The following is a 24,389-nucleotide window of genomic DNA, read 5'->3' on the forward strand; positions in this document are numbered from 1 at the left end:
TTGAGGAAGTTTCCTTCTATTCCTAGGTTGTTTTAGAGTGTTTTGTGTTTTTATTTCTTTAATTATGAATGGTTGTTTTGTCAGATTCTTTTCCTGCATATTTAGAGATGTTCACGTGGATTTTCTCCTTCATTTTGTTAACAACATAATTACTGCTGAATTTTAAAAATATTAAACTTTACATTATTAAACCCTAGTTGGTTGTCACTTGTTATGCTTTTGATATATTGCTAGATTTCACTGGGCTTTTTGGTCTGTGTTGATGAGTGATAGGGGTATGTAGTTTTCTTGTAATGTCTTTTATCTGGTTTTCATATCAGAGTAATGTTGGCCTCGTGAGTTGAGAAGTGTTTCCTCCTGTTTTCTGAAAGAGTGTGTAGGAATTGAATTATTTGTTAAGTGTTTGAAAGAATTAAAGCCACATCAGCATGACATTTCTTAAGTAGATACAGGGCTATTTAGGGTTTTTCTTTTGTCTTTTTAGAAATGTGCATCATTCAGAGAACTAGCTTTTAGTTTTATTGATATTCTTTTCTAATAAAAACATTTAAAGGTATTAATTTCTAAGTACTAGTTAGACATGTTTTCTTTTTGTTGTTTTTTTGTTGTTGTTTTTTTTTTTGTTTTTGAGACAGAGTCTTGCACTGTCGCCCAGTCTATAGTGCAGTGGTGCGATCTTGGCTCACTGCAGTCTCCACCTCTTGGTTTCAAGCAATTCTCCTCCTCGGCCTTCTGAGTAGTTGGGACTACAAGCATGCGCCACCACGCCCAGCTAATTTTTTTTTTGTATTTTTAGCAGAGACAGGGTTTCACCATGTTGGTCAGGATAGTCTTGATCTCCTGACCTCGTGATCCACCTGCCTTGAGTCCCAAAGTGCTGGGATTACAGGCATGAGCCACCACGCCCAGCCGACATGTTGTTACTGTTTAGCTTTACAAGCTTCAGGCTTTTCCTTTAAAGGTGTTGAGCATGTTTATAAGTATTCTAAGGACCTCATATGCTAATTTTAACATCTTTGTCATTTCCTACTGATTTGTCTACTTAGTAGCATTCAGATTCATCTGTTTCTTTATCACCCTAGACTCAGTCCCCAGATTATGCTTTCGATTGTTTATTTGTTTGGCTAGTGAGTATTTTCATTTCTTCTATACTCATTTGTCAGTCGTTGAAAAGTGAGGGAAAATAGATTCTGTCATTAACAAAACAGATATAACCCTAATTCAATCAATAAAACAATTAAAATAGGCTGTTCCCCAAGAAAGAAAATAATTTAAAAAATTTTTTTGGTATGTAATTTTCTAGTGATGGTACTTGCTAGGATTGATTGTTCCTGTCTATTACAAAAACTGCTTTGGAATTCCAACAATATATATTAATAGTCTTAGGATGATTCTAGGATCTTACCTTTGCAAACAAATAGCAGCCACATAGGAACACATGGAGGCTGATGGGCAGCATGGTACCGCAGGAGTTTCAAATTTAAGAGTGGTTGCCGGTAAGCAGTCTGTAAGGAACTTTTGGTACAATAAAGTGTCTGAGTAAGTAAGTCACACAGTTCTGTATATATGAGATATACATGAGGAATTTTCTGGAGCTATTCATACAGTTCTTGAATGTTCTGAATTTTTTCGAGTTCTTTCTCATGAAAAACCTTTTACAGATTGATAGGTTATATGATTGGAAAAAGAGTCCCGACTCTGATGTGGCTGCTACTTTAAAGAAGCAGAAAAAAAATACAAAAGATGAATTTGAAGAGCGAGCAAAGGCTATTATTGTAGAATTTGCGCAGCAGGTAAGAAGGCCTTTCCTTCTTTATGCAGAGCTTATCTCATAGAATATTTATTGTTATCTTTATAATGAAGTCAGCGTTTTTGTTAATACTGGTTCTTTTCCTTCGTTGACAGCAATTTTTAAATTCTTTTTCCCTTTTCTCCTTTTTAATATCAGAAAGCTAATATTTCAAAGATCTCTTTGCAGTCTGAATAATTTAGAAAACTGAGTTTACTTAGAACTACTTTGCTGTAATAAAGTTAATGCCTATAGGATATCCATGATCACTTTTAGTGTTTATGAGGAGTTTCAAAATGATTAGGCATTTGCTTATCCAGCTTCTCGTTAATACGCCTATTCCAGATACGTTTTCTTTACAGCCTGGTGTTTTCAATTATTTTTGCTGCTAGGGTTTAAATGCTGCTTTGTTTTATGAGAATAAAGATCCCCGCACTTTCGTGTCTTTGGTACCTACCTCTGCACATACTGGTGATGGCATGGGAAGTCTGATCTACCTTCTAGTGGAGTTAACTCAGACCATGTTGAGCAAGAGACTTGCACACTGTGAAGAGCTAAGAGCACAAGTAATGGAGGTAATGATCAACTTTTCAGTTTATTGTCTTTAAAAAAAATAGTGAGTTCCTCGAGTGGAGGATACTTTTAGATTTAATGAACATGGTGCATTGTATGTATGTCTTTCTCTTTGCATAATGTCTTTTAGGTTAAAGCTCTCCCAGGGATGGGCACCACTATAGATGTCATCTTGATCAATGGGCGTTTGAAGGAAGGAGATACAATCATTGTTCCTGGAGTAGAAGGGCCCATTGTAACTCAGATTCGAGGCCTCCTGTTACCTCCTCCTATGAAGGAATTACGAGTGAAGGTACGCTGAGGTGGTAAGCATTGACACATGGGGACTTCTACAGTGTTTAGAAGTTCTGCTGAGATTGTTTCCTCACTTTGAAAGCTGTTTGACTTAATACAGAACACACATACCCTTCACCCTCTCTTTTATTTTAGATGTCATCATACAGGAAAGCCTATCTGTCAGAGTAGAGATGTGTGAAAGTACCTACTTACCAGACTAGGCCTTTCCCAAATACTAAACTACATTGTTTGGTTCTGCACTGCTAACTACACTTGACTCTTGAACAACATGAGGGCTAGAGGCACTGACTGCCTAGGCAGTTGAAAATGCACACGTGTTTTTCGACTCCCCAAAAACTTAACTCCTAATAGCCTACCACTGACCAGAAGGTTTACCTATCACATAAAAAGTCGATTAACATATTTTGTATGTTGTATGTATCACATACTGTATTCTGACAATAAAACAAGCTAGAGAAGAAAAAATGTGATTAAGAAAACCACAAGGAAGATAACATAGTTTCACTGTTTTTTAAGTGGTAGTGGATCATCATAATGGTCCTCATTTTTGTCTTCATGTTGAGTAAGCTGAGAGGGAGGAAGGAGAGGGGGTTGGTCTTGCTGTCTCTGGTGGCAGAGGTGGAAGAAATTCTTAAGTGGACACATGCAGTTCAAGTCCATGTTGTTGAAGGATCAATTGTAGTTGTTGTTTTTGTTTTAACATATTTAATTGTGAAATAAAACATTGCTCCTGAAAAGTACACATAATATAGAAGAAAAGTTTTACAAATTTTTGGGAAGCAACCAGATGGAGAATCAGGACGCTGCTGGCACCCAGAGGCTTCCTGTGTGCTTCTTCCTGATTGGCTCCCCCGCCTTCCCCATCCAGCCCCTGATCTATCTTAGAGTAACCACGGTTGCATTTTATGATAGTAACTAATATCTTTTATCTTTGCTTTGCTTTGTAGATTTGGTGTCTGAGAGTGCTTCCCTTAAAAGTGTCTGTGGACTTTCTTTATGTAGAAATGGAGTTATTCTCAGTGTATACTTTTATATCGGGCTTTGTGTGTGTGTGTGTGTGTGTGTGTGTGTGTGAGAGAGAGAGATAGGCTTTCACTGTCCAGGCTGGAGTGCAGTGTTGCAGTCACAGCTCACTGCAGCCTCAATCTCCCCACGTTCAGGTGATCTCCCTCCTAAGTCTCCTGAATACCTGGGACTATGGGTGTGTGCCACCACACCTAATTTTTGTACAGATGGGGTTGTGCCATGTTGCCCAGGCTGGTCTCAAACTCCTGGGCTCAAGCAATCCACCCATCTTGATCTTTCCAAAGTGCTGGAATTATAGGCATGAGCCGCTATGCCTGGCCTATATCTGGCCTCCTTTAGTTAAAAAAAAAAAAAGTATATATTTGGGCCGGGTGCAGTGACTCACAGCCTGTAATCCCAGCACTTTGGGAGGCTGAGGCAGGCAGATCACCTGAGGTCAGGAGTTCAGGACCAGCCTGGAGAAACCCCGTCTCTACTAAAAATATAAAAAAATTTAGGCTGGTGTGGTGGTATAAGCATGTAATCCCAGTACTCGGGAGGATGAGGCAGGAGAATTGCTTGAACCCAGGAGTCGGAGGTTGCAATGAGCTGAGATTGCACCATTGCACTCCAGCCTGGGCAAAAAGAGTAAAACTGTTTTCAATTAAAAAAGTATATAATTTTAAGATTTCTATTCCATTATATGAGTATATCACAGCATATCTGTTCTGTTGATGGAAAAATGTAGGTGATCTCCAGTTGTTTTTTTTTTTGAGACGGAATCTCACTCTGTCATCTAGGCTGGGATTACAGGTGTGTGCCACCACACTTGGCTGATTTTTTATATTTTTAGTAGAGACAAGACTTTGCCATGTTGACCAGGCTAGTCTGAAACTCCTGACCTCAGCCTCCCAAAGTGTTTGGATTATAGGCATGAGCCACCATGCTCAGCCCAGTTTTTCAGTTTTGTTCTTGCTAATGATGCTGCTGCTGTGACCTTTTGTGTATATCTCTTGGTGCATTTGTGTCAGTGTCCCAGGGTGTGTGTACCTAGAAGTGAAGGCCACACTTATCTACAGTGGGTATAACAAATTAGATATTCAGTTGCAGTATTTCAGTTTCGTTGTTTTACATCTTCATCACTTTTTTTGCCATTCTGGTAAGTGTGTATGTAGCTCATTGCCAGTTCAGTGTGCATCTGCTTACTTGTTAACCCAGTTGGTCATTTAGAAATGTTTATTAGCCATTTACTTCCTCCTTCATGAAATGTACATTTTTCTTCTCCATTATCTATCTTATACATGTATATGTGCTTATATATTTACAATACAGGTCTATTGGTATGTTTTGCAGTATCTTCTACTCTGTGACTCTTTTTTCACTGTGGTATTTTGAGAAATTGAAAGATTTAATTTTAATGTAAAATTTATCAATCTTTTATGTTGTGGTTATTGCTTCTTGTGCCTAGTTTAAGAAACTTTACTCCAAGGTCATGATGAGATTCTCTTATACCATCTCCTACTGCTAACCACTTATCAAATACATTTGGTAGCAAATGTTTTTTATCTCTACAGAACCAGTATGAAAAGCATAAAGAAGTAGAAGCAGCTCAGGGGGTAAAGATTCTTGGAAAAGACCTGGAGAAAACCTTGGCTGGTTTACCCCTCCTCGTGGCTTATAAAGAAGATGAAATCCCTGTTCTTAAAGTAAGTTCATTTAATATTTTTATTCCTCAAAAGCTATTTGAGTTCTGGCAAGTGTCAGCAGTACACATTGCTAGGGATGGTGACCAAAACTGCTCTTTGTCTTTGTGAAGCCTGCCATCACTTGGCTTCTTAGCAAACTTGGTGCTTTTAAATTATTTCAGTTTGCACAATCCTAGGAGTTTGTATCATTTTTATGTGTACTGGAATTCTAAAAATAATGCATTTTATTCAAATAAAAAAGAGAGTCAAAAGCTAGAAGTCAGCTTGACATAGTGACGCATGCGTTTAATGCCAGCTACTTGGGAGGCTGAGACAGGAGAATCACTTGAACCCGGGAGAAAGAGGCTGCAGTGAGCCGAGATCATGCCACTGCACTCCAGCCTGGGTGAAAGCGAGACCCTATCTCAAAAAGAAGCTAGAAGCTGTATATTCTTTATAGTTACTAGTAGTCATCTTAAAGCCTGTTTGCCTGTTTATACGAGCAGTTGGCCCATGTCCATTGTAGTTTCATAAAAGTAGACTTTGAGCCATAGTTTGTTCACTTGCCAAAGAGAAAACAACTGTTCCCAGCTCATGGCTCTTGTGTTCTGGGGCCGTGTTTATTTAGGCAGCATCAAGCCATGCCGCTGGGAATAAGCTCTCTCAGGGCCAGTGACAGAATAGGGCAGGCCTGCCTCTTGGCCTAGACCTGAGTATGGAGTAGACTTATGTCCCTTCAATGGCATTGATAAACTTGTCCTGGTTAAAAATCTCTTCTCCATTTCCAGAGGAGCAGTGATGAGGAAGGAACTGCTGAGATCGTGAGATTATGATAGTTCCTACCATTATAAGTCAGACTGAGCTTTCGGGCTACCATAACACATTACATTTATGTGGTGCTTTTTTAACTTTAAAAAAAATTTTCATCTCTACTATTTAATTCTGCCCACCCACCTACTGTATTTGCCAAGTGGAGCAGAGATTAAATGTATTTCAAAGTTGGTAAACCTAAGACAAAGGTGAATCAGCATACAGCTCGTGTATGGCCCCCAGAATCTCCTCCATTCCAGCACAGGTTCTATTATGCCTTGCTCTCTCTAAGCCTTGGTTTCATATTTGCAGATGAGTACTGAACCAAAGAGAGAAACACAATTTTTAGACTGCTGATGATAGAAGTGTGTTGACAGCCTTATCAAATCTGATTTCCTTTCAAGGATGAATTGATCCATGAATTAAAGCAGACACTAAATGCTATCAAGTTAGAAGAAAAAGGAGTCTATGTCCAGGCATCTACACTGGGTTCTTTGGAAGCTCTACTTGAATTTCTGAAAACATCAGAAGTGCCCGTAAGTAATTACACCTAGCTCCACAAGTGGGTGGTGGTTGGTCGTGGTTTTTTGGTGCCATCACATTACCTGATACATAGAGATAAACCTGGAAACTCCCATTTTTGCAGTATGCAGGAATCAACATTGGCCCAGTGCATAAAAAAGATGTTATGAAGGCTTCGGTGATGTTGGAACATGACCCTCAGTAAGTAATTTCTCTTGCTATGAAGGCTTTCATGTTACCTACCTGTCTTAAAACTGTTCTATCTTAAAAAACTGTCCTCTGTGACTTACTCTGGTTTTGATTGAAGGGTCTTTGATGTGTTTAAACCTTTTAGGTATGCAGTAATTTTGGCCTTCGACGTGAGAATTGAACGAGATGCCCAAGAAATGGCTGATAGTTTAGGAGTTAGAATTTTTAGTGCAGAAATTATTTATCACTTATTTGATGCCTTTACAAAATATAGACAAGACTACAAGAAACAGAAACAAGAAGAATATAAGTAAGTTACTGTTTTTATTTACTTTAAGTCTTTGTGAATGAACATGGTTGAGAATTACTGAATTCTAGAAAGGGCTGTCAACAGCAAGAGCATGGCATTTACTCATCTACCAGAGGCTGCATCCTGAAGTGGTGTGTTACAAACCAGCCCAGCATCCTGGGGACATTCCAGCAGTGTGCAAACAAGTCTTGTCTGTGACCTTTCAGTTTAATGATCTTGGCAGACTTGGGTGTCTTTAACGGGTTAGTAGTTAATTAAATTTGGGGACTTTATCTTGTATGGGTTCTTTATCTGGGATTGCATAGAAGTAATAAAATTTGAGTGAGGAAAACTGGTAAATAAGGTAAGAGATTCTGTGGGAGAGAAATCCATTCCTGTACCAAACTTTGCTAGTACTCACAGTGCATATACTGCTGTAGTGGTAGAGGAGGGATCAGCAGAGAACCAGGTCAGACTCCCTCCTCCTAGAGGTGAGAGGACACTTTTTATTTCTTTTTCTTTTTCTTTTTTTTCCATTAAGACAGGGTCTTGCTCTGTCACCCAGACTGTAGTGCAATGGCGTGATCATGGCTCACCCCAGTCTCTGCTTACTGGGCTCAAGTGATCCTCCGCCTCAACCTCCCGTGTAGTTGGGACTATAGGCTCACACCATTATGCCTGGCTGATTTTTTGTATTTTTGGTGGAGACGGGGTTTTGCCATGTTGGCCGGGCTGGTCTTGAACTCCTGAACCCAAGTGATCCTCCTGCCTTTGCCTCCCAGAGTGCTGAGATTATAGGTTTGAGCCCCTGCACCTGGCCTGGGACATGGTCTTATGTGAGACAATCAACACATGTATGAGAAGTTCTAAAAACCAAATAAAGCAGGGAAGGGCCTAGATAAAGAGAGGAGGGGCTGTGATTAATGATGTGGTTGGGGAAGGCATCTCATCTCTTCAGACAGTAAGCTGCACAGGTACGTGGTGAGTGTCCAGATAGAATGGCAGTGTAAGGCAGAGTGACCAGAGGGGACAGTGATAGATGAGGTCAGAGAGGGTGGCGGGACCTATATTATCAAGGATCCTTACAGGCCATGGGAAGCATTTAGCTTCTCTGAGTTGTGCAAGAAACCACTGCCAAGGCTGTTGATTCACAATCAGAACGGTTAACTGGGTTGTTATGTGGACCTTGGGTTGTTAGGAAGTCAGTGACGAAAGCCTCTCAGGACGCTTCCATAGTCCAAGCAAGAGGCTCAGGTGATTCACACCACACTGACGATAGTGATGGCAGAGTTTGGGATACATTTTTAAGTGGAGCTTACTAGTAAATATTAGGGTTTAGACTGGTATATGCTCATTTTAGATCATGAAACCTCAAGAAGATTCTACTTGATTAGGAAGACTGCTGGAAACTTTTAAAGCACTTTAAGCATGTGCTCAATAAGCAGGGTAATTATGTAGTGGCCTTTGTGGATCAAATGGTTTGGGAACATGGTGGAGAAAAGGAGGGCGATAATATGGTTTGATGTCTATGTGGTACCCAGTAGCCTACACATAGGCCAAACGAAGACCTATCACCAGGTACTGCCTAGGTTCTAAGCCCTAGAGTGTGGCTGACATCTAGGAAGTTAAGAAGAAAAGGAAGAAGTGCCTTGGGTATGGGGTAGCTCTGGGCTGCAGCACCCTGCCTGCCCCTCTCCTGTGGCCGCTGAGGAAAGCTGCTTTCCTCTAAAGACAGAAGCTTCATGTTCAGCTGCACTTTTTCTTTCCATGTTTAGGTGATTCTGTAAGCTTAAAAATTCTTTTTTCTTTCAGGCACATAGCAGTATTTCCCTGCAAGATGAAAATACTCCCTCAGTACATTTTTAATTCTCGAGATCCGATAGTGATGGGGGTGACGGTGGAAGCAGGTCAGGTGAAACAGGGGACACCCATGTGCGTCCCAAGCAAAAATGTAAGTTTCAGTTGCACATTTCGTTTCCCTCCTTCCCTACTAGACACAGGTTAGAATTATTGGAAAGACACCCATACAGGTGCCTGCCTCTTGCATGACCCAGGCTGCATCACTGCTGCCGATGCTCTGATTCCTTGGGGAAAGTGCTCGCTGCCAACCATCTCCATTAGAAACTTGCCCCTTGGTAATTACTCCGTAATCTGTCTGGTACCTAGAGTTCCTCATGGACATCCTGTTTCTTGACAGCCTTTATCGCAGTGGTTCTAGTACCCATTGGCAAGCCTTGCTTAAGTCAGCTGTCAAATAGACAGTTAGAAAATTGTGGGTAACCCATCCCCCCCATCTCTTAGAAACAACCTCTCTTCCCACTGACTTTTTTATCGAGTTATCCCATAGACTCAGTGGTTTTTTTGATGTGTTATAATTCATTACCTTTATTCTTTTGATACTCAGATTATCCAGTGTGGTCAGAGGATTTAAACTGGTTCCTGTATCCTTGACACACAACACGCTGGAGCATCTTCTTTCTTTCTGGTGCAGTGAAATGTTTCAGCCTCACCTAGTACTTTCCCTGCCCCAAACTGGTTCCTGTAATGGGCAATGGCACTTAGAAGTTGTCATAGCTTCTCTACCATTTCAGTGGACTAATCCAGGACATTTATTTGTGGTAATTATTTTCTATGTGGCTTTGGCCTCCTAAACCAAAGCTCTCCCTGTTTTCCCTCTTAGTCTCTTGAATGTTTTTCTCCACAAGGTAGTCAAGGTTTTTTCCCCAAAACTCTGAGATCACGTCAGTCATCTGCTCACAGGCCATCATTCTTTAATTTCAGGATGAGGTCCTCAATATGACTTCATTCCCACCAGTCACCTCAAGCTCGTTCCTGACTCAGACCCTCTGTCCCTGTTGATCCCTCCTGTTAGGACACCTGTCACATAAAACAGTACAACAAAAATAGAAAATGACATTGGGTCAACAGGGCACTTGTAATGTTTTGCAGAGCGCATTATCTCCTGTCACTCTTACAACATGTAAAGGGAATAGACTGTGTGGTGGTGCAAGCCTAATTTACCAGATGAGAATGCTACACTGTGAGACATTAAGTGATGAGTGAAGGATCGCACTGCCATGACTTTGAAAACAGTCTCTTGTGCTCCAGTTCTTACTTCAGCTATCCAGTCATGGATCCTGTGATGGGCATGAATTCTCCTGCATGCCCCTGTAATTTGTTCTTATTTTACAGTTTGTTGACATCGGAATAGTAACAAGTATTGAAATAAATCATAAACAAGTGGATGTTGCCAAAAAAGGACAAGAAGTCTGTGTAAAAATAGAACCTATCCCTGGTGAGTCGCCCAAAATGTTTGGAAGACATTTTGAAGCTACAGACATTCTTGTCAGTAAGGTAAGTATTTCAGCAAATATGGCAGAAGCTCCTTGGGCTTCAGGTTGATTGTAGAATCTGATGGGGCTGGATCCCCCATTAGGGCTTGATCTCTAGCTGGGCCTTGGCTGATGAGGAAGTTGCCCCATTAGGAAAGCAGCACCAACAGAGAAACAGCTAGGACTTTTAGGTCCCCTTGTGCCTGACATGCCAACCAGATGTGATTTTGGAATTCTAGTCCCCTAGGCAGGCAAGCCCTGTTTTTATTTCTGCTTAAGCTTGATTAAAGTGACAGCAGGCATCTGGGGCCACAGATGTTTTTGGTACTTTTTTCCATTGTGTTTACCCTGTTGGTGCCTCGGGCATTGCAGATCAGCCGGCAGTCCATTGATGCACTCAAAGACTGGTTCAGAGATGAAATGCAGAAGAGTGACTGGCAGCTTATTGTGGAGCTGAAGAAAGTATTTGAAATCATCTAATTTTTCCACGTGGAACGGGAACTGGAGAAAATGCAATACTGTGTTGTAACATCCCAACAAAACAAGACAAAAAATGGAACAGATGTATCTGGACACTAATGGACTTAAATATGGAAGGAAGAAAAATAGGTGTATAAAATGTTTTCCATGAGAAACCAAGAAACTTACACTGGTTTGACAGTGGTCAATTACATGTCCCCACAGTTCCAATGTGCCTGTTCACTCACCCCTCCTTTCCCCAACCCTTCTCTACTTGGCTGCTGTTTTAAAGTTTGCCCTTCCCCAAATTTGGATTTTTATTACAGATCTAAAGCTCTTTCAATTTTATACTGATTAAATCAGTACTGCAGTATTTGATTAACCAAGCTTCCGCAGAGTTTGTGATTCTTGGGACTTTTCTGATGTCAGAAATACTTCTTTATTTATGCATATTCTTCCCAGCAGTCTTCTGCCATATGCCTTTAGGGCTTTTATAAAATAGAAAATTAGGTATTCTGATATTTATCTGCTTCATGTGAAACCATGGTGTAAAAGCACAGCTGGCTGCTTTTTACTGCTTGTGTCGTCGTGAGTCCATTGTAATCATCCCAATTCCAAACCAAACTACCAATAAAGAAGAGACATCGATCAGTAAGCTCCATTAGGCTTCCATGTTAGTGTAGCTTCTCTCCCAAAAGTTGTCCTCCTAGGACAAGAATCATCTTACCAACAATGGTCACATTACCTTGAATGCCAGCACCTGGTAACAGTAGAGATTTTTATACATTAATCTCGGTGTGTTTTGTCCTAGAAAATTCCACCATGCATACATTTCCTGATATTTGGGCTTAGTGCTTCTAAATTGTAGCAGGCAACCCTTAATGATTCATTCACGTAGTAATCTGTTGCTAGTTTTGTGGCTGTTTTGAAGTCAGTGCGGGGTGTCTGAGGAAAAAGTTCCAAATACCCACTAGCATAGACTTTTAAACTATATTTTTATTTTAAAGTCACGGCAAAACATATAGCATAAAAATATTTTATATACGCTTGAAAATCTATACCGTTCCTTTTTATCATCAAAGTTTCTCAATGGCCAGTAGAGGCAAAGACAATACCACCTCTGATCTGTGGGACAATAATGTTCCCAGGAAAAAATCTTCAAGTGGGTGTGAGGGTGTTTCTAATTCAAAATATGTAGATTTCTCCGCATGGAAGAAGTAAAGATTTTCTTAACATGCTCCTGTGTTCGTGCTTGGAGACAAGAATAAGATGGTTTAGAAGCTTTACCCTTTCTTGGAACAAGTAGAATCCCGGTCTGAGACCTCTCAGGAATTTCAGAGCTTAGCAGTCTGGCCTGGAGGTTTTTCAGCCTTTTAGGATAATAAACAGTAGTTGCTTCCTAGAGTTGAGTTTTTAAGGATTCACAAAAAGGAGCCTGTACAAAATATACATACAGTTCTTTATTAAACAACTGTAAACACTTCACTGTAAAAATCCATAAAACTTTATAAACAAACATTTTGTAAATAGAATCTATGCTACAGTAAAAGAATTAACACAACTATTTACATGCAATACTGACAAATTTGGCACTTTTTGAAAAGAAATATACAAAACAGTTGCTTTAAAAGAAATTTAAAATTATAAAAACTCCGAGCATTACTATCATGCACTTTGCAAATACCTCACAAGCACTTATGGCACAGCTATCGGAGAGCATCAGGCTCTCTGGGTATATTTATGTAACTTTTAATGTGCTTCCATAAGTCTGTTGTAAAACCACCTGAACATTGTCAAGAATAAAGTCAAATGCCATATTCCAAACCGATTCCACCGATTGCTGCATCAACCTAAAGGTGGGGAGAAAAGAAACATCATTAGGAAAGGTCCTTAAAGACTATTCCTTTTTACATATAAAAATTGACTTTGGCCAACAAACAAACAAAAAAATCCTGGCCGGGTGCAGTGGCTCATGCCTGTAATCCCAACAATTTGGGAGGCCAAGGCGGGCAGATAAGCTGAGGTTGGAAGTTCAAGACCAACCTGGTCAACATAGTGAAATCCCATCTCTACAAAAAAATACAGAAATGAGCTGGGCATGGTGACACGCCTGTAATCCCAGCTACCCAGAAGGTTGAGGCAGGAGAATTGCTGGAACCCAGGAGGCAGAGGCTGCAGTGAGCCACTCCAGCCTGGTGACAGAGTGAGACTCTTGTCTCCAAAAAAAAAACAAAATTCCAAAACACCCAAGAAACCATTTTCTTTTTTTGAGACAAGGTCTCTATCAACCAGGCTAGAATGCGGTAGTGCAACCATGGCTCACTGCAGCCCCCACCTCCCAACTGGGACCACACATGCCACCACGCCCATATTATTTATTTTTTGTATTTTTAGTAGAGATTGGATTATGCCATTTTGGCCAGTCTGGTCTCAAATGATCTACCCACCACAGCCTCCCGACATGTGAGCCACTGTACCTAGCCCACCTCCTATGCTATTTTAATCACATGTAAGAAAGACCTTGAACATTATACACTGCCAGTAATTACACACCAGAGTGACTCCATTACTCTTTATTTTCATTTTTGTTACATGCCGCTTCCAAGGCTCACCAGATGTGCTGGCTGACTGCTGGCGAGTGCTGTTCTCGCTCTGCCTTTGTCTTTGATCATATGCTGCTTTCAGCTCCCTTTGAAGTTCAGCAGGAAGGGCAGCAAATACCTCAGGGTCCACCCAGTGGAAAAGACAAGGTCAGAGTCAAACCTGAGCTAATTCTAGATGGTAACTGGTTTATGTTTTTCACAAAATAGATTTTCTTTTCAAATAATACTTTTCTGACCTTTACGAATTCTTAACAGGTCCCCAATTATCAAAGCTGGTTAAATCTTCAAAATGGTTAGAGCAAAAATAAGGAATTAAGAATACTAACTTAAGAAAACCCACTACAACAGCAGAACCACCAGGGTAAAATGCACTAGTAGAAAATGGGAAGCAAAACATTAAAACAGGAACTCAGGCTGTTACTGTCCCCCGTGTAGGATTATACATCTCCACTGTGTTGTATGCAAGTGTGGCCACTGATATGTTTGGGCCAGATCCATGTGTTTCAGTCTTACCATGCCTTCCCCAATGTCTTCCCTCTGCTGCTTCAGCAGGAAGCTGCAGATGCAGGAGATGGAGACAAGCCCACCCTCCCCTCCTCTCCCCAGCAGAAGAGGTGTAAGATACAGAGGAGAAAGGCAAGTGACACAGGGCCTGAACTGGAGCAGCGGGTGAGACTATTGAAACTACAGCAGAGGATCCCCCTATTTAACTTACCTGTGAAAATGCTGTAAGGGCTGTTCCATTTATTCCTGTGTCACTGTTCGATTTTTGAGGTTCTGGTATTTGCAACAAGACTGTCCCAACCGGTTGTGGCAAAATTCCTGAATTACAGCCATTTACTGGTTGTTTCTTTTTGTCACCACGTGATTCTGCTTGCTGAACAGCACAGACTTGCTCTACTTGTTCCCAGAGATCAGGTGGGAGATCAGGTGGAAGTGCTTCTAGAACAGACTGATCCAGCTATAAAATGCCGAACACAGAGTCTGAAGTTAAAGCATGCTCAGAGATGAGGTGTTGGGGAGTTGACATGCCACTTTAAATTTCAATTTGAACACTGGATAACCAATGTAAGGTACAGACCATCAAGCTACAAAAGGCACTTCCAAATAAGCACATTTTTGGAATGTCTTGGCCTTTTGTCACTGAAGCCTGAAGTAATATGCATAGTCTGGAGAGAAGTGTATACACTACCGGCCACTACCACGTGACCAGGTACGGCCGAATATACTCAGGGAATGACCTGCAATTGGAGCCAACAGAAATGAATAGCCTTGTTGAAGCTCAAACCAAATCCCATCCTGAGGAGGGGGGAAGGCCTGAGGCACATGTTAAAAGTCTGGACAGGTAACAATCCTGGGTCAAAAGTTCACTTTTCAGATGAGAGACCCCCTCCCCAAAATACAAATAATTGTACTCTGAGAATGGCACGCTAGAAGAAAGGGTTCTAGAAGCTGACTTTTCTCAACTTGCAGTACAGAATCCACTATCCGTTGGCCAGGACCTCCCTCCAGCTGTCCATGCACGTTTGGCCCTTTGGAAACATGCAATCCCATCAGCTGGGTAGGCCAATCTTATCTTGCCAGGAACAACTGGGGGTATCTGTCACCAGCAGCTGGAAACCAATACAACATGCATATCAGAATTGCCCCATCCCCTAGGTTTACAGCCAGTATTTAACATCTCCTTCGACCTCCTTCCATGGAGGGGCAGCAGGGGCACAAATAAACTTCCCAATATGGCTTAAGGTGCTACCACGCCAGCAGTACAGCCATGCCAGCAGTACACATGTACAGCCCATACAAGCTGAATTAAATTCCATCCCAGAAACCTGTTTGCAAATACTGCAAAAAAAAAAAGCTTTGAAGTAAGGCCTCTACTTCCCCACTAATCACTAAAGCTGCCTTGCTGAATACAGTAAGTCTACACAATGACCACTGTCACAGACAATGGCAGTTCCCAGGAGGCCTGCCTTTCAACCATGCTTTATACCTTGCAAGAGCTGCAAATCTTTGCAAAAGCACTTTCACTCAATCCAATTATTGCTTACTTAGAATCAACATCATAACTTATCCTAACAAGTGGCCCTTTCTCCCTTTCTTAGGATGAAGAAATAAAAATACCATTTTCATTTGTAAATGACTTTTGTACTTATATTTAGGACCATAAAAGTGTACCTGGGAAGGTGACGGGACCTCTATACTAAGGTTAAGTCTTGACTGCACACTGACAGGAGAATGCAGACCATTCCATTTCCCTGAAGACTCAGTCTTGTTAGTATCAGGACTGATACTGGTCGGCAGATGTGCAGGAAAATGTGGCAAGAAAGTGCAAGTTCTAGAAGCAGGTGGTATTTCCAGATCCACAGCAGCCAGAAATACAACAAAGTGAAAATACAGAAAATACCCCCTTCAGATCACCGGGCAGGGCCTTTAATCCCTGATTTCCTCTGTCTATTGCAAATAAAATAACTTTATTATTGATTCATCATAATGAAGAATATAAGTATTTTTTAAATCACATAAAGCTGTGTCAATTTTAAAACCAACTTCCACCTTTTCCAAGGACATAAGCAGCACTTAAACAAGAACCACACTGATGACCACCAACCTTCTTTGTGCTCCTCTTCTGTGGATTTCATAGCTTTCTGAACTTGGAAGATATCACGGACAGAGTGTGACCCACGAGGAAAGTGGCTTGACTGAATCGATGGGCGACTGGGACATGTGGAAGTGTTCGGATCAGCTGGAACCAACTGATTAACGTGAATCCCAACCTAGAACCCAGAAAAAAGAGTGCTTCTAGGAAAACTAAAGTGAAAATATGAATTCAACAAAGCAAAATCCTCAGCAAATCCTTTTCACTATCTCCTAGATCCTGTTTATAGAATAAAGGTAAATCAAAGTATTCAGTCTTATATATGACTTATTAAAAAAACAATTTCTAGATTTTCATCTCAATCTTGAAAGTATCCAGTTCTCCCAAAATACACCAAAAGGGCTTTAAAATCAGAAAATCCAAACAAGTGGAATACAGTATTCCACTGATGTTCTAGTCAACTGAAGTTTTAAATTAGAATAAAAAAAATATTAGGACAATCTACTTGGAAACTTCACTATTTTTATCTTTTTAAAATGAAATACTTCTCAAAAAATATCAGTGGGAGTGAAGAACAGTACATACACCACAGATCCCTCCATAAAGTGCCATTGTAACAGTATTTCAGGTAGAAATTTCACTTATGGCTGGCTTAGCGACTCATACTTCCACAAAGCCCACATCAAGCCAAAACAACCCTTACTTACACATGCACACATAAAACTAAAGCTCTAAAGATTTTTTATTTTGGGATAGGCTCTCTGTTTCACCCAGGCTGGAGTGACTCATGCAACCTCTGCCTCTCGGGTTCAAGTGATTCTTATGCCTCAGCCTCCCGAGTAGCTGGGACTACAGGCATGCACCACCACACCTGGCTAATTTTTGTATTTTCAGTGGGGATGGGGGCCAGTTACAGTGGCTCTCACCTGTAATCCCAGCACATTGGGAGGCCAAGGCATGTGCATCACCTGAGGTCAGGAAGTTCGAGACCAGCCTGGCCAACATGATGAAACCCTGTCTCTACTAAAAATAAAAAAATTAGGTGGGTGTGGTGGTGGGCACCTATAATCCCAGCTACCTGGGAAGCTGAGGCAGGAGAACTGTTTGAACCCAGGAGGCTGGCCTTGACATAAAAAATCAAGGTTTCAGAGGACACTGTGGCTCATGCCTGTAATTCCAACACTGTGGGAGGCTGAGGTGGATGGATCATTTGAAGTCAGGAGTTCAAGACCAGCCTTATCAACATAGTGAAACCCCATCTCTACTGAAAATACAAAAAAAAAATTAGCTGAGTGTGCCGGCATACACCTGTAGCCCCAGCTACCTGGAAGGCTGAGATAGGAGGATTGCTTGAATACAGGAGACAGAGGTTTGCAGTGAACTGAGATCACACCACTGCCCTCCAGCCTTGGCGACAGAGCCTGACTCCATCTCAAAAAAAAAAAAAAAAAAAAAAGTAGGGTTTTTAAGTGCTTTTGCCAGTTTTCAGACATTACAGTGATTCATTCATCTTTTCACCAATTAAGTCTATACACCTAAGTAAATGAAGTTGCTCTCCTTCACCATCATTTTTATAGCTACTATAGTCTGTCTTTGTGTATCATCATTGTTATTTTCAGACAGAATCTTGCTCTGTCACCCAGGCTGAAGTGAACTGGCGTGATGTCGGCTCACTGCAACCTCTGCCTCCCAGGTTCAATCAATTCTCCTACCTCAGCCTCCCGAGTACCTGGGACTACAGCCAAACACCACCATGTTCATCTAACTTCTATATTTTTACTGGAGATGGGGTTTCGCCATGTTGTCTAGGCTGATTTTGAACTGCTGGCTTCAAGTGGTCCACCCGCCTTGGCCTCCCAAAGTGCTGGGATTACAGGCATGAGCCACCGTACCTGGCCTGAATCATTGTTTTTAAGAACTACACTGAAATTTCCCTAAGGAATAAAGTTTCACCAAGTCCAAAAACTATAGCAGTCCCTTTGGTCTGCAGCCTTGCCCTTTCTGTCCATGCAGTAAAGTTAACAGCCTGAAGACCCCAAGCAAGGGCTGCCAAGGTCAGGAATGCTGTCAAACCAACCTCCATGGGGGTAGACCTGGCTGAAACCAAGTGCATTAACCTAAGTTGAATGCCTTGGACTGATGCCTGCTTCTCCAGAACGCCAGGTAACATGGGTTTACAGCTCTTTATTCAAACTCCTCCTTGGTTTTCTTCATTTTCTATTACTTATAACAACCTGTACTGAAATATAATTACCAATATCATTTTTGAGATGAGCTTACCTGGCAATGTTATCACAAATTCCATGGCCTCCAAATTTTGCAGTTTCTACAGGAGCCCCAGGCTTTCGTACCATGATTTTGAGAGTTAGACATGTACCCTTCATGCCAGTGGCTTCTAGTCTTCTTTGAATTTCTTCTGAAAGACTCAGAAGAAAAGCTTCTCTGCCTCTTTTGGCTATAGAAAGGCAAACATGAAGAAACTTCCATTCCACTTTCCTATGTACCTAATAATTGTTTGTAAGTATTTTAACTTTGAGTATTAAACATGTTGGTCACTCACTATCATGCTCAGCATCTATTAAAAAGAAACGTGGGCTGGCCACAGTGGCTCACGCCTGTAATTCCAGCACTTTGGGAGGCCAAGGTGGTCAGGAGATCGAGACCATTCTGACCAACATGGTGAAACCCCATCTCTACAAAAATATTAAAATTACCTGGATGTGATGGGGCACACCTGTAGTCCCAGCTGCTCTGGAGGCTGAGGCAGGAGAATCACTGGAATCCAGGAGGGGGAGGTTGCAGTGAGCTGAGACAGTGCCACTGTACTCCAGCCTGGTGACAGAGTGAAACTCCATCTCAAAAAAAAAATAAAGTGACTAGGCATGGTGGCTCAAGCCTGTAATCCCAGCACTTTGAGAGGCTGAGGCAGGCAAATTGCTTGAGATCTGCAGTTTGAAACCCTGTTTCTACTAAAAATGCAAAAACTAGCTGGGCATGGTGGGAGGCACCTGTAATTCCAGCTACTCAAGAGGTAGAAGAATTGCTGGAACCCAGCAGACAGAGGTTGCAATGAGCTGATTTTGCACCACCACACTCCAGACTGGGCGACAGAGGGAGACTCCATCAAAAAGAAAGAAGATGAAGAGGAAGAGGAAGAGGAAGAGGAAGAAGAAGAAGGAAGAGGAGGAGGAGGAGGAGGAGGAGGAGGAGGAGGAGGAGGAGGAGGAGGAGGAGGAGGAGGAGGAGGAGGAGGAGGAGAGGAAAATGTTTGGAATACCGTCAACTATTAAATAAAAATACCCACCTTCTTAACAAAGTAAAAGTAATGAGTACTTTAAAAGATATTTTTCCTTTCTTTTCTATGCCATCAATGACTTATTGAAATTATTTTGTAATTATGGTAATAAGCTATGCTAATAAAATATGTGTTCCAACACTGTGCTTATACCCCAACCATTCTCTATCTCCATGCCCAAGGAAACAAACTCCTGAGGTCCACAGTGTAGGAACGAGAGTATAATTAACTCATCACATTTCAAATCCTTATGATATGGTGTCATTTGTACATACAAATTCAAGACACTTCCAAATCCATAATCTGAAGGAAAATGGAAACGACTCAGCCATCTGTGCTGCAGCTTTCCAAAAGCATGCAAAATGAGGGGTTCACTGAAACTTAATTTTAACTACAGCTTAAAAAGCATTTCAACATTAAAAATATTTTTCTCATTTTTTTCACTGGAAATGAGAATAATTCTAATCTTGAGTTCTCTAAAAACAGGCCCCCAAAGCATAATCTTTTAGTATATTTCCCCAAAAGCTAGGTTTCCTCAGTCTCAATCCTATCTTAGGCTGTATCTTACCACACACTGCCTTAAAACACCTTCTGAGGCTCTGGGAATACACAGTTTTAAGACTTAATTTCAAGCATCAAGAGTCTTATGGTTTCATTAGAGAGGTAGGACTGTGTAAAAATATAAAGAACAACAGATGGTAAAATCTGTTCAATGATCAGTACCTGAGTAAACCGGATTCCATAGTTGATCTCAGCTGAAACAGATTTTCTCTCCTTCTCAGTTTGAACTGGTCTATCATCCAAGCCACGGCAGAATCTATAAAGCATCTGACCTGTTTTGGGACCAAATTCTTTCTGGAGTTTTGCCATGGTCATATACTGCAAGTCTCCATACGTTTTAATTCCTAAAGATGCCAACTTAGATTCCATTGAATGTTCAACTCCTAGGAAAGGGAATATATGTAGTTCTTTAAGTATGCAGAATAAGCTACTAATAACAACGGTATTAATACAAAATACCCACCATTTACACACAAAACAACTAATTTAAAATAATTTCTAAAGTCTTTAGGTGACATAACGGAAGCATCCATAGGCTGAAGAATTTTTTTGGTGCAAAATCATGCTAATAGGAGTATTTCTAGAATCTACTCCTCAATTTAGACTCCACATATAGATGAACCAGAGACTTTTAAAATATGTGTAACTCAAGTTATCAAAAATGTCACTTTCCTTATTAGTGAATAATATCAAAATATCTATCTTATTTACAAAATCAACTAAGAAATCAACCATCATTTAAACAAGTCTAGAGTGTGACTTACAGATACACTAGCTGACTCACAGAATGTAAGGGACTCTATCATGATTTCGGTCATCATCAAATTTCACAATGGTTTCAGCTGCATTTTTTCAGTGAAAAACAGAACAAGAATTCAAAAAATGGGCCCAAATCCAACAATATTACATGCTATCATCCTGAACAAAAGTAGTACCACTGACCTGAGGATGAAGGATCCTAAGCAAACCAACTGGTGGTTCTCTCTGAGGAGATATTAACCCTCCTACAGCTGGGCCAGCAGGTAGCAGTCCCTGTGTCCTATTCTGCAAGAGGTAAGGTTTGAGCCCCACCAGAAGGATACTGATAAACTCTGTTGCTTTAAGTTGGAGACTTGGGTTTCTTTAATTTGCCCTAAATGCTTTACAAAGGTATACAAATCTGGGAAAGAGGTTTGGAGTAACCTAAGGAAACTATAATGCTTATTAATATGGTTCCACACCATCAAGTAAAAATTTTGCATCAATGAGGAAAAGACAGTGTTGTGTTTCTGTTCTTCTGTAAGAAATTGTCAAAAGAGAACTCAGGCTGGGTGCAGTGGTCACACCTGCAATCCCAATACTCTGGGAGGCCAAGGCAGGATGACTGCTGGAGACCAGCAGTCTGAGTTTGAAGACAGCCTGGGAAACTAAGGGAGACCCTGTCCTATAAAAAAGAAAAAAGAATTAGCCGGGTGTGGTGGTACACTCCTGTAGTCCCAGCTACATGGCCGGCTGAGTCAGAAGGCTCCCTTGAGCCCAAGAGTTCGAGGCTGCAGTGAGCTATGAACCTGCCATTTCATTCCAGCCTGGGTGACAGAGCAAGACCCTGTCTTTAAAAAAGAGAACTCAGAGTGAAGTCTGCTAACTTCTGTTCATTGTTATTGTTATTTCTAACTCCTATCCTTCTTAGAGGTCTTCAGTAGCAGAACAACTATCTAGTCCAAGTTCTGCCAGGAAAATCTCTGGAACCAGTGTATAACACAAGGTTACGAAGTCGTCAATGTGTGTCACACAAGTTTAAACCCATACTTTATTCCTTAATGGAAGTGAGATGAAAAGGTGTTAAGGGTGCTGGTTCACATTTGCGCCATTTTTAAATCCAAGCCAGAACAAAGGCCAAGTAAATACCAAAGACCCTGAGTTAACAAACAAACAAAATCTTCCAGAGAAGTACCATTCAGCAAAACATAACTATTTTACGTGAAACCTAAGTGTTTTCCAAAATGGGGAGGAGAAACACAAGGGAACCGACAAATCACGTACTTGGTTGGTCAAAGGTAGACAGACACTTTGCACAGCTATTTGCTTTTAGGAAAGGCTTTCTGCCTCCCTTTTTGTATATCTGTTTTGTCATAAGACTTCTTAGCATTAGGGAAGACTTTCTGTCTCTCTTTTTTCTTTCCCATTATTGCCTCAATTCCCACTCCCATAATCTGACCATGATCTTTCCCTTACAGTTCTGGGGAGCCAATCTGTTCTCAGGAACTTGCAAGATTAGCAAGAGACAATCATCGTTATGGACTGTGTTCGTGTGTGCAGGTGTTGGGGTGGATGGGCGTGGGGAGAAACCCATAGTTTTTTAGAGTATCTTTAGTATATTAGAACAAAATTATTATGCAGTACAGGTGTAAAGGAAAGGCTATATTAAACATTGCCAAGTTAAACATAATCAATCTAATCTAAGTGGAATGTCCCTCTAGGAAATAATCACAGCTCTTCTCTATGCAAGCTCATCTAGAGGAATGAAATGACCTGAACTGGAGGTGGGGGAGGGAGGCAGGGGGTGTGGTCTACCTCCAACTCCTATTACTTTTGAGTTGGGGTGTGAAAATTAAGCTTGGAGATAGGATCAAAAACTTGAAGAGAGCTGCCAGTTTTAACTAAATGCCTCAATTAAGCAGGTATTTCTCAGGTAAAGATGGAAACTCTATGGAAAAAGTTAAGGGGGCTCCAGGCCCAAACAGTGCAGCCACCTATTAAAAAAAAAAGGTGAAGAAAATATGCTCTTTTAGAACTAAATCTCAAAGACTAGGTTAAAAGTGGCCAATAATGTCCCCTCCTTAGCATCCAGAACTTGGCTATCCAATACAGACACAGAGGAGTAAACTTCAAAGAATAAAGTTTTCACCATCTACAGGAGCGCTGTTCAACTGAACTTTCTGCTCTGAGCACCTGAAATGTAGCCAGGGCAAGTGGGAAACTGAACTGGTAGTTTTATTTAACTTTAACTCTAAACTGTACTAACTTCACTTGGGTACGTGGCTCCTGTATTAGTGCAGATTTCATGAAACACCATTTCTTGTGCTCATGGTGGTTCTCTGAAAATGGGACAGAGAAGGAATCCATACACTGGATGCACAAACCCAGCAGAGGCTGAATGAGGTGCAGAGGGCCCTTCACTGAAGAGCACATGCATGGGTGAAAAGCCCTGCAAAGATCCAAAGAAAAAGGAGAAATCGCTCTTTATACTGTAACAGTTGTTGGGATCAATGCTTTCTTTCATTAGGTAACCAGATCACATTAGGTAACTTAACTGTTAGTGTAAGACATAGTTATTATTCTGTGGAGTAAAGCAAAAACTTACTGTTGTGTTTTCTCTTCCTAGGTAGCTATTCTAATTATTACTGTGCACAGCACATATGTGGTCAATAAACATTTATGGGTACAAGGGGCTAAAGAGGTTGGAGATGGGGCAAGTTACCACCAAAATTCTCCTGGTTATGGGTTAGAGAAGCAAGTTTCCCCAAAGTATGTTCCACAAGATATAAGTAGGTACTGTATGTTTATCACCAAATATCTTTGAGAAATTACTAGTCTTTAACAAAGATAAACAGCTTTTTTTTTTTAATTTTTTATTGGATTATAGGTTTTGGGGTACATGAGCAGAGCATGCAAGACAGTTGCGTAGGTACACACATGACAGTGTGCTTTGCTTTTCTTCTCCCCTTCACCCACATTTGGCATTTCTCCCCAGGCTGTCCCTCCCCACCTCCCCCTCCCACTGGCCCTCCCCTTTTCCCCCCAATAGACCCCAGTGTTTAGTACTCCCCTTTCTGTGTCCATGTGTTCTCATTTTTCATCACCCACCTATGAGTGAGAATATGCGGTGTTTCATTTTCTGTTCTTGTGTCAGTTTGCTGAGGATGATGTTCTCCAGATTCATCCATGTCCCTACAAACGACACAAACTCATCATTTCTGATTGCTGCATAATATTCCATGGTGTATATGTGCCACATTTTTCCAATCCAGTCTATTATCAATGGGCATTTGGGTTGATTCCAGGTCTTTGCTATTGTAAACAGTGCTGCAATGAACATTCGTGTACATGTGTCCTTATAGTAGAACGATTTATAGTCTTTTGGATATATACCCAGTAATGGGATTGCTGGGTCAAATGGAATTTCTATTTCTAAGGCCTTGAGGAATCGCCACACTGTCTTCCACAATGGTTGAACTAATTTACACTCCCACCAACAGTGTAAAAGTGTTCCTTTTTCTCCACATCCTCTCCAGCATCTGTTGTCTCCAGATTTTTTAATGATCGCCATTCTAACTGGCGTCAGATGGTATCTCAATGTGGTTTTGATTTGCATCTCTCTGATGATCAGTGACGATGAGCATTT

At 41.0% G+C, this 24,389-nt stretch overlaps 2 protein-coding genes across 14 annotated transcripts in view; one reads left to right on the forward strand and one right to left on the reverse strand.

Annotated features, from left to right (window-relative positions):
• The window catches only part of EIF5B (eukaryotic translation initiation factor 5B), a 59,302-nt gene extending 47,966 nt beyond the window's left edge, over nucleotides 1–11,336 (forward strand). For all 4 annotated transcript variants that reach the window (XM_017964094.3, XM_017964095.3, XM_002757416.7 and 1 more), the window contains exons 15-24: nucleotides 1,662–1,793; nucleotides 2,182–2,364; nucleotides 2,493–2,654; nucleotides 5,239–5,370; nucleotides 6,564–6,695; nucleotides 6,806–6,882; nucleotides 7,016–7,180; nucleotides 8,972–9,110; nucleotides 10,352–10,513; nucleotides 10,864–11,336. In XM_017964094.3, the coding sequence (XP_017819583.2) occupies nucleotides 1,662–1,793; nucleotides 2,182–2,364; nucleotides 2,493–2,654; nucleotides 5,239–5,370; nucleotides 6,564–6,695; nucleotides 6,806–6,882; nucleotides 7,016–7,180; nucleotides 8,972–9,110; nucleotides 10,352–10,513; nucleotides 10,864–10,971 (1,392 nt within the window). In that variant the 3' untranslated portion in view covers nucleotides 10,972–11,336. The remainder of the gene's footprint in view (nucleotides 1–1,661; nucleotides 1,794–2,181; nucleotides 2,365–2,492; nucleotides 2,655–5,238; nucleotides 5,371–6,563; nucleotides 6,696–6,805; nucleotides 6,883–7,015; nucleotides 7,181–8,971; nucleotides 9,111–10,351; nucleotides 10,514–10,863) is intronic.
• A 1,055-nt stretch (nucleotides 11,337–12,391) lies between these two features.
• LOC118147206 (putative POM121-like protein 1) overlaps nucleotides 12,392–24,389 on the reverse strand; it is a 34,560-nt gene continuing 22,562 nt past the window's right edge. For 5 of the 10 annotated variants that reach the window (XR_013526332.1, XR_013526330.1, XR_013526329.1 and 2 more), the window contains 7 exons: nucleotides 20,168–20,388; nucleotides 18,430–18,604; nucleotides 16,162–16,327; nucleotides 15,729–15,888; nucleotides 14,269–14,514; nucleotides 13,563–13,671; nucleotides 12,392–12,800 (listed from right to left, as the gene is read on the reverse strand). Coding sequence is in view for 5 of the 10 variants with exons in the window: in XM_078348788.1 (XP_078204914.1) it covers nucleotides 15,749–15,888; nucleotides 16,162–16,327; nucleotides 20,168–20,388 (527 nt within the window). In the remaining 5 variants the exon portion in view is untranslated. The remainder of the gene's footprint in view (nucleotides 12,801–13,562; nucleotides 13,672–14,268; nucleotides 14,515–15,728; nucleotides 15,889–16,161; nucleotides 16,328–18,429; nucleotides 18,605–20,167; nucleotides 20,389–24,389) is intronic. The other 5 variants (XM_078348788.1, XM_078348791.1, XM_078348792.1 and 2 more) reach the window with 2 other exon arrangements.

This window comes from Callithrix jacchus, chromosome 14 (genome assembly GCF_049354715.1).
Source record: "Callithrix jacchus isolate 240 chromosome 14, calJac240_pri, whole genome shotgun sequence".
NCBI lineage: Eukaryota > Metazoa > Chordata > Mammalia > Primates > Cebidae > Callithrix > Callithrix jacchus.